General features: G+C 36.5%; 1 protein-coding gene across 5 annotated transcripts in view; it reads left to right on the forward strand.

Annotated features, from left to right (window-relative positions):
• Positions 1-16,620, forward strand: part of TANC2 (tetratricopeptide repeat, ankyrin repeat and coiled-coil containing 2) — a 366,596-nt gene that overhangs the window by 221,781 nt on the left and 128,195 nt on the right. For all 5 annotated transcript variants that reach the window (XM_069541695.1, XM_069541696.1, XM_069541692.1 and 2 more), the window contains one exon: positions 4,726-4,912. In XM_069541695.1, coding sequence (XP_069397796.1) covers positions 4,726-4,912 — 187 coding nt within the window. The remainder of the gene's footprint in view (positions 1-4,725; positions 4,913-16,620) is intronic.

Consider the following 16,620-nt stretch of genomic DNA (forward strand, 5'->3'; position numbering starts at 1 on the left):
CTGTTTACACAGAATCCAGAGCGACCCTTGTAAAATGTGAATCTGGTCCTTTTATTGTGTTGGCCAAAAAGTTTGTTCAGATTTCTTATAGGCCATTGTGGAAAACCTGAACAAACTTTGTGGCCAGCCCAGTATTTTTCTGCTCTCGATCTCCTACTATATCCCCCAAATTTAACAGTAAAATTGAAATCCTTAGCATGACCAGAAAGGGGCTGCCTGATCTGACCCCTCACTGCCTGTCCTGTGTCATTTCCTGCCCCTCTCCCTTTCACTGCAACTCTCCAGCAACACTGGCCTTCCTGTCATTCCTCAGACACATAAAACATTCATTTATACTGGAATGTTCTTCCACATAATTCACCTCCTCACTTCATCCAGTGCTCTACCCAAATGTTATCTCCTCAGTAAGGCCTTCCTTAGTTATTTTATCTAATAGCCCCTGCCCATCCATGTATCCCCTTACCTTGCTTTATAGCTCTTATCATTAATTTATTCCATGACGTATTTAGTTGTGAGGGGTTGTTTGATCTCATGCAAGAAGGTAAGCTTCATGATGACAGGGATTGATTTCTTTTCATAACTAATTTACATTGTAACCATGTCTGTATCATGTGATCTGAATAGAAAATTAAAATGGCATATGTTGAGGGCTTTTTAAAAATTGGTATAAATAAAACATCTATTTACTTGTGAGTTTTTGATGTTCATGTCAGGTTAAAATATGACTACTATAATAATGACCAAGCCACATGACATTACAATCTGAGAATTTGCCAAGGACGCTGTTGTTTCTAAAACGCTACATTTCTTCAGGTGCTAAAATTTATATTGGGTTGCTTTTGAAAAGCCTTATTGTCACTGCATGTTGCAGTGATTTCTGAATTAAGTCCCAAGTCAACAGAGTGTGCCTTACTTGTGCGTTTACTACAGGATTCATCATAAAATAAGTAAATGAGTAGTATCATTGATTCAGTGTAGCTAATGCAGATGACACCACCCTTATGGCAGAAAGTGAAGAGGAACTAAAAAGCCTCTTGATGAAAGTGAAAGAGGAGAGTGAAAAAGTTGGCTTAAAGGTCAACATTCAGAAAACAAAGATCATGGCATCTGGTCCCATCACTTCATGGGAAATAGATGGGGAAACAGTGGAAACAGTGTCAGACTTTATTTTTTGGGGCTCCAAAATCACTGCAGATTGTGACTGCAGCCATGAAATTAAAAGACGCTTATTCCTTGGAAGAAAAGTTACGGCCAACCTAGATAGCATATTCAAAAGCAGAGACATTACTTTGTCGACTAAGGTCTGTCTAGTCAAGGCTATGGTTTTTCCAGTAGTCACATATGGATGTGAGAGTTGGACTGTGAAGAAGGCTGAGCGCCAAAGAATTGATGCATTTGAACTGTGGTGTTGGAGAAGACTCTTGAGAGTCCCTTGGACTGCAAGGAGACCCAACCAGTCCATTCTGAAGGAGATCAGCCCTGGGATTTCTTTGAAAGGAATGACGCTAAAGCTGAAACTCCAGTACTTTGGCCACCTCATGCGAAGAGTTGACTTACTGGAAAAGACTCTGATGCTGGGAGGGATTGGGGGCAGGAGGAAAAGGGGCCGACAGAGGATGAGATGGCTGGATGGCATTACTGACTTGATGGACGTGAGTCTGAGTGAACTCCGGGAGTTGGTGATGATCGGGGAGGCCTGGCGTGCTGCGATTCATGGGGTCGCAAAGAGTCGGACACGACTGAGCGACTGAACTGAACTGAAAGTGATGCCATAATAGAAAAGTCACTAAACCAGGAGGTAGAAAATCTGTGTTCTGGTTCCAGCTCTACCACCTACCATTTTGTAAATTTGGACGTGTCGCTTAACCTCTCTCAGCTTTAGGTTTTTCAAAGTTAATAGTAACTAACATGAAATAAGTGTTTACTATTTATAATCATTGTACTAATTACTTTACTTACGCTGTTTGATTTAAGCTTCCTTGCAACTCAGTGTGGTAGAGTCCTTTTAATATTTCAATTTTCAGATAAGGAAAAAAGAAACACTGCCAGAAAGTGATGGAATAGTATTCGAATCAGGCAGTCTGCTTTTACAACTTAGTGTTCTCAATAGCTACACCATACCAGTCCAGAGTAATATGAAATAATGACAGGATTGTTGTGAAGATCAGGTTAAATCATGAATACGAAAGCACTTTGTAAGCTATAAAATGTCATGCAAACAAAAGATATAAAATAATATGTAATATAATTAGTATGTAAATGTATTCAGAAACTGTTTGAGTTGGAGGAAATTGCTTCATAGCTTTTATATTTCATGTAGTTTTTACACCTCATACTTGGTTGATAAGGAGAAATGAGGTAGTAACATTTTTTTTAAAAAAACTTTAACTTTGAAACATTAAACAAATGTAAGATATTAATAATAAAACTACATAATAGCCTACTTGAAATGTAATATACCATGACACTGTCTTGGAACCACCTAAGAAAGTGGCTGAATTGATCACTGAAATTTCTAGTCTTAGGAAGATTATTAGTGACTTTCTTCTGTGCTAAAGAGCATGCTAACAAAGATAGGCTTTGTTTAAGAAGACCTATAGTAATGGTGTCCTCTAGAACAGTATCAATAATGACAGAATCCAGCACACACAAGTTAGCATATATCATTTTTTTTGCAAAAGACAAGATATTCAAAGTGATATTCAGTTGACCACTGTATTTTCTTTTCTCTGTAATTTCTGGAGTATTAGGATGTAGGACCTTGAAGAGATCCAGATTGGGAGTTTGGGATCCAATGGGATCAATGGGAAAACCACCGAAAGGTTTTAGAAGTAGAGTGGCTTAATTAGGTGTCCATTTTAGCCTACAGTGTGGCGAGTAAATAATGTTGTCTTTCTGTGCCTAAAAGAGATTTCTGTATCTCATTAACTTTTAAGCTTTGCTTTTACGGTTAAAGCTTTTAAAGCATACATTCTGTGATAAATGCTTTATTTTCCAGAAAATAACTTACAGTAAAAATTACATGTCATTTGAGCTTAACCTTTACCTTTGCTGTTTTATGCATATAATAGTTTCCTTTCTCAGAGAACAGACTGAGAATCTTGTCTGAAAATGGAAATGAGTTACCATAGAAGTAATAGATTCATACCAAAATGAAACTTTTTCAATATGGAATGACTATAGATATATCTAATGTAAAAAGATTCTAGTACAATGCTAATAAAGTACCCACATGTTTCTTAAACTGAGAATGAAGTGGTTAAAAATTGCTATGCCAGATTCTAACTAGGGAGGATTCTAATTTAGCAAGACTGGGGTGGGGGTCAGTATCTGTCAGTTTTGTAGTGAAACTTGTTTTTAACATTCCACAGGTAATTCTCCTGCAAGCCCTACTCATGCTCTAATAGACTGACATCATTTTGTAGAAATAAAGGAAATTACAAAGAAATTGAAACTCCTCCTTCCAATGGTGAAAAATTATGTAGAAGAGAAATGGCATAGATTTGAGGGCTTATTGTATTATTTAAAAGAATCAGTTTCTAATATTAGTTATATGATTGGAAATATTTACTTGATTGCAGTGTTCTGAGAATGTCATTTATGCTTGGTTGAGTTGCATGTATCTTTTATATCCTGGTTATAACATTTAAATTAAAATCAAAACCTGGATTCAACACAGATAATTACATACAGGGGATTGCATCTGGCGCTCATTTGGGGATGAGTCAAAGAGCCTTAATATTCTCATATCCAGTGATCAACATATTTTCCAATCAAGTTATAAAATGTAACTCTTCAATTCGTCAAAGAGATTATGAGTAGACTTTATATGTAAAGAAATTGAAATGCTTTTTTTTTTAATGTCAAATGTATCATTAGTCCTCTTTCAAGTAATCTGCCATTGACCAGTTACTGTTTTGAAAAGGAAAAAAATTTCTTAAGTGTTCGAAAAAACATATATACTTTCATTCATTATTTCATTAATTTATTTGGGTAGAAAGAGCTAAAGAAAATGAATTTTCATTAAACTAGGTAAACCAGAATATATTACCATCAGTCCTTTTGGTGATTATTCATTGCATCCCATCAAAAATGTAAAAAGGAGGTAACTTCAGGTATAAGAGTCACTCAGTGATCTGTCCATAATCAGTTTTTACAGAGAAATTATTTTGTTTGTATTAAATTAATATTATTGTACTTCATTTGACAAACTTTTAGATAGGCATTTTCCCTACATTTATTACTTCTGAGAAACCACCTATGTATCAAAAAAAGCCCATCTATATTTGCATTAAGAACTTTAGTTTTATTACTCCTTGGCTGCAAAGATTTTTTTTTTCTATCCAAAGAAAATTATTAGTAAGACCAAGTTCTAAGCCTTCAGAAAATTCTTGATTGAAAGCAGCAAGAAAAATTTTTGATGAATAAAAAAAAATCATCTATTAATTCATAGCAATAATAAAGACTACTTGTCACTGTAAATTTCCTAGGCAGAACAAAACAGACCACAGTCTCTGCTCATGTTAAATTTATCAAGTTTCACCTTAATTATAGAACACAGAATGCTTTAGCCCGGAAAGCAAAAACAAACAGAACCTAATAGCTGTAAAAGCTGTGCATGTAGGTTTTTTTTTCTTTTTGTTATCAAAGCATATGTTTTACCATAAGATACACTTTGACTTAACAGCTGATCAGCTTATCTTATTTTTCATTTCAACTTTTCAGACCTCAGCAATCACCCAGCGGATAAGTCCCTGTTCCACCTTGACTAGCAGCACTGCCTCTCCACCAGCCAGTAGCCCCTGTTCCACTCTCCCACCAGTCAGTACAAGTGCGACCGCCAAGGATGGCAGCTATGGGGCTGTCACGAGTCCAACCTCTACCCTTGAAAGCAGAGACAGTGGGATCATTGGTGAGTTGGTTTATATACTAATCATTTTGTGTCTTTTTTCTTTTTGTAATAATTACACAAGCTTAAGGTTTTCAAAAATTCTGCTTTTGAGTTATTGAGATGTATTTATATATATGTATAAAATATGTGTCCTTTTCTTTTTAATGTTGTTGTAGAGGGACATAAAGCATAAAAAAAAAAAAGAGGTGTCCCTCCCTGCTTACCCAGTCCTTTAAAGACATTATCTCACTGATCGTACAAAAGTCCAAGATTGTCTACTTTATGAAAATAAAATACCCTGAATGAGCAAAAAGTAAATAAATAAAGACACTATCTGGTGAAAGAAGGGGTGAATAGAGAAAGTTCTTCCTACTTCTTCTTGTAAATTCACTTAAATCATCCATCTACCGACAGAAGTCGTTCAGAAAAAGTTCATTTCTCACTAAACTGGTAGAGTTTCTTGGTATTTCTCAGTTTGTCATATACTTACTGCCTGTTGTATGCTTGTTAAGGGGAGTCAGTCACATGGAAATGAGGAAAGTTTGGGAAAAGAATTTGAAGAAAAGAAATGCAAAGGGGGAAAGCAAGACTGAGCACAGAATCTTAGGGAACATTCTAATTGATCAGGGAGAGGTGAGAGGTGTGGATACAGAAATGGAGTAATCAGACAAACAGGAGAAAAATCAAGGCAGTATAATGTAATCAGTGCCAAGGAAGGTAAAGGTTTCAGGGAAGCAGTGAGGAAAGGCTGCTCAACAAATGACGGACACTGAAGAGGGCAGAAAAATGGAAGTAAGACAATAAAATATTTTTTCCTCATTTGGCTTGCTTCTGCTGCTGCTGCTAAGTCGCTTCAGTCGTGTCCGATTCTGTGCGACCCCATAGACAGCAGTCCACCAGGCTCCGCCATCCCTGGGATTCTCCAGGCAAGAACACTGGAGTGGGTTGCCATTTCCTTCTCCAGTGCATAAAAGTGAAAAGTGAAAGTGAAGTCGCTCAGCCGTGTCCAACTCTTAGCGACCCCATGGACTGCAGCCCACCAGGCTCCTACATCCATGGGATTTTCCAGGCAAGAGTACTGGAGTGGGTTGCCATTGCCTTCTCCTTGGCTTGCTTCTATAGGTTATCAAATAAAAATATTTGTTTAGATGTTATGGCAAATAATTTAATGCCATGTCAACTAAGCATATCTCTTTCACTTAAATGAATATATATCAGCATGTGAATTTATTCGTTTTAAATAATGAGCCAATAAAAAGAATATTTTTACAGGATGCAAAATTAACATACAAAAACCAGTTGCATTTCTATACACTGACAGTAGATAACCAAAAAAAAAAAAAAGTTAAGAAAAAATTCCACTACAATAACATCAAAAAGAATAAAAGACTTAGGAGTAAATTTAACCAAGCAGGTAAAAGACACTAGACATTATAAAACATTAGTGAAGAAATTTTAAAAAGACTTAAATAATTGGAGATACGTCCTGTTCATGGATTGTTAAAATGATAGTGTTTCTCAAAGCAATCTGTAGAATCATTGAAATCCCTATCATAATCCCAACAAAGTTGTTTGCAGAAACACCCATTCTAAAATTCATGTAGAATCTCAAAGGACCATGATTAGTCAAAACAGTTTTGAAAAAGGGAACAAAGTCTGGAAGACTCAAACTTCCTGATTTCAAAACTTACTCCAAAGCTCCTTAAAGGCAGGATTCCTATCTAATAATTGTATATACTCTCAGTATTTAACATAATTTCTAACTTGTGATTTCTTTATATGAGGAGTATTTATGAAGATACTATCATTAAATAGCTAAATATTTTAACAAAACAAAATACATAGATAAAATATGATGGAAAGTAGCCTCTTTTTGTAATCTCTGAAATAATTTGTAGAAAATTGGAATTATCTGTTTCTTGACCGTTTAGTAGGATCTACCATTAAAGTGGTCTTCTCTGATGGCTCAACCAGGTAAAAAATCCATCTGCAATATAGGAGACGTGGGTTTGAGTCCTGCTTCAGGAAGATCCTGATATTTTCTTCATGTAGATTTTTTAAACTACTACTTCAATGTATTTAATACTATAGGACTTAAAAGTATTTTTCCTTCCTGAATCTGTGTTCCTTAATAATTTTTTAATCTTTTTCAGATTTACTTGCATAAAATTCTAAAATATTCTTATTGTGACATCACTATCTACCCAGGAACCCAAACTAGAAAGCCAAGGGGAATCCTTGCCTCCTTCCTTCCCCTGTATTTCTCATCCCTGTATTTTCTTTTCATCTCTCCTAGCATTGCCTTCATAATCCTCATTTTCTTAGACCTAGATTAATACAGATCTAACTGTTCTCTCTGCTTTTTCTTCTTGTCCTTTCTAAGTCTGTTTTTCCCACAGCCACCAAAGTAAATTAACTGAAAAATGATTACTACTTTGATTCTGTTATCTGTAAGGTGCAATAATCTACCTGGAAACCAAATCTGATCAGATCACTCCTGATCTGTCCACAGCCAATTTCTCCAGCCTTTAATTCCACTACTAGAGGCTAACATTAAATTTTGTGGTAACCTGACACGTTCCAGTTTTTCACCTCTGTACTTTTGCCTATATTGATCATCCTGCCTGTAATCTCCTCTCTCCCTCTTAAATTTGATTAACTGCTCAATACTTTTAAGAATCATCTTATAGGAGAATGGCATTGAACCATGTATACTATCATGTAAGAAATGAATTGCCAGTCTAGGTTCGATACAGGATACAGGATGCTTGGGGCTGGTGCACTGGGATGACCCAGAGAGATGATATGGGGAGGGTGGTGGGAGAGGGGTTCAGGATTAGGAACTCATGTACACCCGTGGTGGATTCATGTCAATGTATGGCAAAACCAATACAGTATTGTAAAGTAAAAAAAAAATAATGATAATAAAAGAAAAAAAAAGTTAAAAAGAATCACCTAGGTATTCAGTCACTGCTGCCACCACCCCCTCTCTTCATTTCTCCATTCCACCTCCTCTCCAGTGCCTGTTACTATTCCATGTTCCCAGATACAGCATATCTGTATCATTGCATTTAACACTAGTATTATAGTCCCTTTAAGAGCCTGCTTTTCATCCTTAGACTATTTAATTTCTTGTTAGGAGAAAATGTGCCTTACTCATCCATATCTGTAGCGCCTAGTCCAATAACTGAAAATGTGGTAGTGGTAGCATGGTAGGCACTCAGTAAATATTTATAAAAAGGAAAGAAAGCTTAAGAGTGAAAGGATGGGAGATGAAGGATGACTGACCTGGCACTTTCAGTTACTTTTTTAACTGTTTAGAGTGACCATTGGGTACAAGATGGAACATTATTATTAAATTTTTAATAGATAGTAGAGTTTAGATTTCTCCATTGACTATTCTCCTGTGTTCTTTTTATGATTCATTTTGGCACAATGACTTTTATAATCTCTAGCCAAACCTCTTCCTGGGTTCTTCTGTCGGTATTATTAGTGTCTGTAACTGCATGTCATCAATATTGCCATACCCAAAAAAATTACTTTAGAAATATATTTATTCATGCAATGGGCATGGCGCTGACAGATTGGACAAAATCCATTTACAAGTACATTCTAACTGGAAGCTTAACATGTCAATGTCAAAATAAATGTTCATAATGTTCTGAAATTAAAAATGAGATTTCCACTTTGACATATAACAGTGTTCCTCATTTTTTTCTGGTATATTTCCAAAATTGTGTTCCTTGTAAAAGTAAATATCTTTGTGGACAACAGAGCTAATTTGGAGAATAATAAACTTCCATTATTTAATGTATATAAATACTGAAACAGATTTACTTTCAAAATCATGAGACAAGAAAGAGAATAATGTCTTCTGCTTCTAAAATTACTTACATTGTAGAGCAGTTATCAAATTATATATGTGCAGCTTATCTTGAGAAACAACTTATTTCTCTTTAGTTTTTTTTTTTTCATTGCATTTGAGTTAGAAGAGAACTGTATGTGGCATAAGTAATAATAGTCAAAGATATTGTTATTACCATGGAAATCTCAAGGCTCGCCTATCTTAACCATTTTAATATGTTTTGTTTAAGTATTTTCCCCACTGATTATAGAAATATCTGCTTTTCCAAATTAAATATTGCTTAATTATTTCAAACAATAAATCTATTGTTTGTTAGTGTACCACTTTTAAATCTTGCCCCATCACCAAAAACACAAAAGCTATTAAAAGTTCATTTGAATTATCCATTTTTATTCCTTTATATATCAGTCAGTTCAGTGTGAATTCCTGTTGATTACATTTTGTAACTATAACGATCAGAATTTTAGTGATTCGTGCCTGTATCACTTTCATAGCTTGCCAAAATATATAGAATTCTAGTTATAAAATCAGAGTATTAGAAATGCAGGCTTCCTGAATTTTAAGTCTTATAAGTATAAAAAGTTCCTCTCTTGGATTCTAAAGTATTGGAAATAGCTATGACTTCTTATATTCTCTGTGATCTGAATTCACCCCATACGTGATTTAATTTCTACCATGGAAAGCATTCTCTGTAACAGTCACAGCTTCTCTCTCTTCAAACTCACAGCTTTCTTAAATATGTGGTAAAATATCACTAACATGATTGTCAGGTATTTACAGTATAATTTCATATTTGTAATTACTTTATTGGTATTAATTTAATGGTATGATGCCCTTATATATGTACCTAGGTAGATACCACTAACTACATATAATCTATCAGCTGTACATAGCTTCAAGCAAGAATCCTGATAATCATAAACTCTTTGAGATACACATCATTTTTCTAGCCTATCCTCTTTCATGTGAAGTTTTAATAATGGTCTGTTTTGGCATATTGTTGTTTAGTAAAACAAATTTAAGCATGGATCCATTTTGTTTTGGCCTTTTGTTTATTTGGGGATTCACAGTTCCTTCCAGAAAGGTATAATTCTTGAATTCCCCCTTTTAATCAAATCTCAGGGTTTTGTTTTTTTGTTTTTGTTTTTAGGTCCTGATTTATTGCCAAATTTGGTCTTGTATCTTTTAGCCTTGTATCATTTAACACCTAGGAAAATGAAATGCCTACACCTTTACTTGTTCAGTGATTTTTCCACCTAATATTTCACATTAGTAACTGAAAAGCAAAATCAGAAACTCCTCATCAAATACCCTTGTTCCTTTAGTAACATATATTCCAGTAGGCAGGGCTTCCAAGGTGATGCAGTGGTAAAGAATCTTCCTGCATGTGGGAGGGGGTTCATGTTTGGGATCGCATGTACACCCGTGGTGGATTCATGTCAGTGTATGGCAAAACCAATACAGTATTGTAAAGTAAAATAAAGTAAAAATAAAAATTTAAAAAAACAAATAAAAATAAAAGAATCTTCCTGCAATGCAGGAGACCTGGGTTCTATCCCTGGGTTGGGAAGATCCCCTGGAGAAGGGAATGGCTACTCACTCCAGTATTCTTGCCTGGAGAATTCTATGGATAGAGGAGCCTGGTCCATGCAGTCACAAAGAGTCACTGAACGACTGAATCACACACACACACACACACACACACACACAGACACAGACGCAGACACACATTCCAGTAGGATGTAATGTATTCTCTGGTCCAAATTGTCACATTTAAGAAGTCACTCTTCTGAGTCCAAACTGAGCATTAGATAATTTTTCATATTTTCTACAACCTGTTTTCAGAAATGTGCAATTGTCTCTTCACTAAGTTCTTCCAGTTACTGAGCTGGTGACTCTGTCATCCTTGGAGGTAGTTTAGTCGCTCACTCGTGTCTGACTCTTTGTGACCCCATGGGCTGTAGCCCGCCAGGCTCCTCTGACCATGGGATTTTCCAGGCAAGAACACTGGAGTGGGTTGCCATTTCCTTCTCCAGGAGATCTTCCCCCGCCGGGGATCGAACCTGATTCTCCTGCGTCGCAGGCAGATTCTTCGCCAACTGAGCCACCAGGGAACGTTCACCTTCTGATTACTTAGCACTGAGCGACTGAACTGAACTGAACTGAATAAATTTTGGTAGTTATATTGCATGGATATTTGTTAAAGATGTCTGTCTGGACACTGCCTATTTAAATGATCAAGAAAACCAGAGCATTTCCCTTGCATGATTGACCTAACTAATATAATAATAACAATGACAGCAACCATTGATTATAGTACAGAGTATGAGGAAGGTTGTTGTTGTTTAGGCAGGTACCATACCATTATTTAATTCTTACAGTCATAAGAAAATAGAGTAAAGAGTCGCCAGGATCAAATAATTGAAAAGATACATAAGACTCCACAGAAAAATTCTTACAAAAAGCTTTTAGTAAAGGTATAGTCCAGCAAGTGAAAAAGAATGCAAGTGAGTACAGAGGACCCAAGACCCTCCCCGGTGGCACTCTCGAGGTTCCTTTTTAATCAAATAGGATGGAGGTGCTCTGTCCCCAGAGTGTAAATCACCAAGATTTGTATAAAGGAATCTTGGTTTCAGGAGAGCTCCCCAAAAGTTGACAGTGAAGCTTTTTATCCGTCTCTGGTCCCAGGCTAAGCCAGGCTGTCTAAGTACTCCAGATGTAAGCTGTCAATAAACAACTAGACCTGGGTGCTACCTGGGGAATTTCAAACTTTAAACAGCAAATTATAAGTTGTTATTTATCCCAGTTGACCTTATCTTGGCTAAGAGTCAGTTCCAGACTTCCAGTCATCCCTAGAGATAAGTATAGGACTGGCCCAGTCTAGCTGTAAATTAACTCTGTCTTACATAATAGTATAATGATCTTTCTTAGACTTAGAAAACTGGGGTTCAAAAATAATTGGTCCCAAATCACACAGATGTTAAGAGGCAAAGCTGAGATTCAAGTTCAGGTCTGTATAACTTCAAAACCCACACTGCATAGTTCTAAATCATTTTCTCTCAGAATAGATGACCTAACACCATTATCCAGAATTAAAAACTTAGTCTTTATCAACAAAAGCAGAGTAGTGAATCAAGATAAAAATGATTACCATCAGATTTCAAACAATGATTACTATTGCTATTACTGGGAACATTTCTGGGCCCCTTAGGACTGACACAGATGCCAGGATAAGGAATGTTAAGCTTTTTTGAAAGATTATTGCTGTCAGTTTTTAAATATTATTGACGACAAGCAAATGTACCTATATCCATGTATCAATCCATTTACAGAGGGTATATTTTGTGGTATGTAAATTATACCTCAATAAAACTTTTTTAATATATGGACTTAATTTTATTCACAATGAGCCTGTTTATAAGCCTGTAATTCCTACTTCCTCACACTGTCTTACTGTCCTGTATGGCTGTGTCAGCACTTCTTTATACTGAGATAGCAATTTTTTTTCTATATCAAGGAAAGAAAATGCAGAAAGTCTCAGAAAAATCTCTTTAGTTAGTTACAACTCAATATCTTCCCACCATTCTTTGTTCCACCTGGAAATGACTAGATCTAAAGAATTAAAGTAGGGACAGAATAGGTCTATTGGAAAATAGATACGTATATTTTTCAGTGAGAGGCCATGTCTTCCTCTTCAGCTCCATTCATAGAAACTTTGCACATACGGGTTTTTAATTCATGTAGTCCAAAATCTGATACATAGATTGTGTGGGCTTTAGACTTTTGAAATTTTTAGTAACCGCATGAATCAAAAATATCGTTGTATTCTCTGATGCTTCATACACTTTGGTAACTTTAAATTACATGATACAGTCTCACTATAGAGGAATAGTTCAGTAAAATAGAAGTATCTGTTAAATAATATATGGATATTAGCATGTTGCTATTAAAAATAGCATTTCATTTTGTGATTCTTCATTTTTTTTCTTTGTATGGCCTCATCTGCCACAGAATTGTCCTTTTTCTGGGATTAATGATTTAGGACCTATCTTGTTCACCACTGTACTCTGACACAAACTAGTTGATCAATAAAATTTTATTGACTAAATAATTGAATGAAATTAACTCAGAGTCACTGTGCTCTGGGAAGAGCATCAGTGAAGCAGAAATGTACAAAATTCCTCAGTGGGAATGTTTACCAGAGACTCTTAACTTCTGGTACTTTTTGTGAGTTGTCTGTTTTCACTCTGGTCCCCAGTGGTTCTGGACCATTGAACATCCAATAAGACTAAGTTATTCTTCCTCTCAACAGATACATGTTGATCATAGTTTAAACTGTGTGCCACAGCCTAGATACATTTCTCTTTAGTGAAAAAGGGCAGAGGATACTTCAGGTTTGAAAAAAAAATGAAGTATCAGGTTTGGTTTAGGCAGATAGTACAATTGAAGTGCAAAATGACATCAATGTTCTTCTTACTTGAGAAACTAGATGTCTTCCTTGTTTTTACTTTAAATACCACGACCATAGATGCCCTTCCTTATTGTAAATTTCATCATTTAAATGATAAAATAGGGTCCATAGGCACTGAATATTTCTGTCTTTGTACCATGAATTCAGTTTCTTAGATCTTTTCACCACCAGTGAGGACTTTCATAATTTTTATTGATAGACCTCATATTTTTGAAAAAATTTTCGACATCACACTGTGCATCATCAAATAGTTTATATCTCGTTTTTATGTATCAAACATATATGTATGATGTATTTATGTATCATGTTGTTGTTGTTATTGAATTGCTCAGTCATGTCCATCTCTATAGACTATAGCCCTCCAGGCTCCACTGTCCATGGAATTCTCCAGGCAGGAATACTGGAGTGGGTAGCCATTCTCCTCTCCAGGCATCTTTCTGACATAGGAATCAAACCCTTGTCTCCTGCATCTCCTGTTGGTAGGCAGATTCTTTACCACTGAGCCACCTGAGAAGTGGCATATTATGTGTATATATACATATGTGTGTGTGTATGTGTGTATATGTATATATGCCAAAATTTCTGTTCAACATGTAGGTAACTAGTGTTATCACCCTGATGTAACTGCAGCTAAGTTTATCGAAGCTTGACATTTTAGTTAGCTGGTCACCAGTAAACATATTATTTCTTAGAAATTATTTGAAATATTGAAAATAGTGAAACCAATTACTACCTTCTCAGACCTTTAAAAAGTGTAGTGTTTCAGTGTTTGGAACCTACTGAATGTGCTCATGGTTTATCTGGGGAAAAGGGCTGTATTTCTGGAATATATACAAAGGAGAAAAGGAAAGATATAAACATCTGAATGTAGAGTGCCAGAGAATAGCAAGAAGAGATCAGAAAGCCTTCTTCAGCAATCAATGCAAAGAAATAGAGGAAAAGAACAGAATAGGAAAGACTAGAGATCTCTTCAAGAAAATTAGAGGTACCAAGGGAACATTTCATGCAAAGATGAGCTCGATAAAGGACAGAAATGGTCTGGACCTAACAGAAGCAGAAGATATTAAGAAGAGGTGGCAAGAATACACAGAAGAACTGTACAAAAAATATCTTCACGACCCAGATAATCATGATGGTGTGATCACTCATTTAGAGCCAGACATCCTGGAATATGAAGTCAAGTGGGCCTTAGAAAGCATCACTACGAACAAAGCTAGTGGAGGTGATGAAATTCCAGTTGAGCTGTTTCAAATCCTGAAAGATGATGCTGTGAAAGTGCTGCACTCAATATGCCAGCAAATTTGGAAAACTCAACAGTGGCCGCAGGACTGGAAAAGGTCAGTTTTCATTCCAATCCCAAAGAAAGGCAGTGCCAAAGAATGCTCAAACTCTCGCACAATTGCACTCATCTCACAAGCTAGTAAAGTAATGCTCAAAATTCTCCAAGCCAGGCTTCAGCAATACGTGAACCATGAACTTCCTGATGTTCAAGCTGGCTTTAGAAAAGGCAGAGGAACCAGAGGTCAAATTGCCAACATCTGCTGGATCGTGGAAAAAGCAAGAGAGTTCCAGAAAAACATCTATTTCTGCTTTATTGACTATGCCAAAGCCTTTGACTGTGTGGATCACAATAAACTGTGGAAAATTCTGAAAGAAATGGGATTGCCAGACCACCTGACCTGCCTCTTGAGAAATCTGTATGCAGGTCAGGAAGCAGCAGTTAGAACTGGACATGGAACAAAGGACTGGTTCCAGATAGGGAAAGGAGTATGTCAAGGCTGTATATTGTCACCCTGCTTATTTAACTTCTATGCAGAGTACATCATGAGAAATGCTGGACTGGATGAAACACAAGCTGGAATCAAGATTGCCGGGAGAAATATCAATAACCTCAGATATGCAGATGACACCACTCTTATAGCAGAAAGTGAAGAGGAACTAAAAAGCCTCTTGATGAAAGTGAAAGTGGAGAGTGAAAAAGTTGGCCTAAAGCTCAACATTCAGAAAACGAAGATCATGGCATCCAGTCCCATCACTTCATAGGAAATAGATGGGGAAACAGTGGAAACAGTGTCAGACTTTATTTTTCTGGGCTCCAAAATCACTGCAGATGGTGATTGCAGCCATGAAATTAAAAGACACTTACTCCTTGGAAGAAAAGTTATGACCAACCTAGATAGCATACTCAAAAGCAGAGACATTACTTTGCCGACTAAGGTCCGTCTAGTCAAGGCTATGGTTTTTCCTGTGGTCATGTACGGATGTGAGAGTTGGACTGTGAAGAAGGCTGAGCACCGAAGAATTGATGCTTTTGAACTGTGGTGTTGGAGAAGACTCTTGAGAGTCCCTTGGACTGCAAGGAGATCCAACCAGTCCATTCTGAAGGAGATCAGCCCTGGGATTCCTTTGGAAGGAATGATGCTAAAGCTGAAACTCCAGTAATTTGGCCACCTCACGTGAAGAGTTGACTCATTGGAAAAAACTCTGATGCTGGGAGTGATTGGGGGCAGGAGGAGAAGGGGCCGACAGAGGATGAGATGGCTGAATAGCATCACGGACTCAATGGACGTGAGTCTGAGTGAACTCCGGGAGATGGTGATGGACAGGGAGGCCTGGCGTGCTGCGATTCATGGGGTCGCAAAGAGTCGGACACGACTGAGCGACTGAACTGAACTGACATCCACACAGATACAAGTGAATCTTAGCCAGCTCTTGATTTGGAACCTAAGGATAAAAACTTCTGCTGGTACACACCACCAAAAAAAAAAAAAAAACAGACATGAAAGGCAAAGGGTTAAATAATAGACACTTTCCCTGTGGATTAGTCCTTTGGGAAACAGAAGTTTGCACTCTCCATCTTTCAGTATACTGACCCTAGCAGCTGTGTGAACTCCAAGCTTCTAGCTAAGAATACAAAGTCAGATGAATCATGACATCTTTATTGCAAATGAAACTATACTTCAGTCAGATTTTTCTGAAAGAAAAATGTTGAAATGTATTTTAAATGAGACAGTTTCTCTAAATTAGAATAAGAAACATGCATCTGTTTAAAAAGAACAACCACAGACACATAAACACATAATATAAATATACACTATCTACTATCACTGAACATATTCAGAGATTATAAAATATGCTATAGAATCCATAGAATCTCATTGGAGAAGGTGTAACATTGTTTTTGTTGGCAGAAAGGTTGTGATCCACTGGGCTGTTTATGACTGGAAGTCTGAATATATTAAGTGAATTAATTAAGAATGGAGGAGAGGGCAGCTATTCAAGAAGTCTGTGTAGTGTTTCCTTATTTAAGCAGGTTCTTTCTCCTGTATTAGGGTCTACTTAAGGACTGTTTATATGTTATAATTCTTTGTTACATGAAAATGGCCAGGAAAT

Source organism: Ovis canadensis, chromosome 11 (genome assembly GCF_042477335.2).
Source record: "Ovis canadensis isolate MfBH-ARS-UI-01 breed Bighorn chromosome 11, ARS-UI_OviCan_v2, whole genome shotgun sequence".
In the NCBI taxonomy this organism is placed as follows: domain Eukaryota; kingdom Metazoa; phylum Chordata; class Mammalia; order Artiodactyla; family Bovidae; genus Ovis; species Ovis canadensis.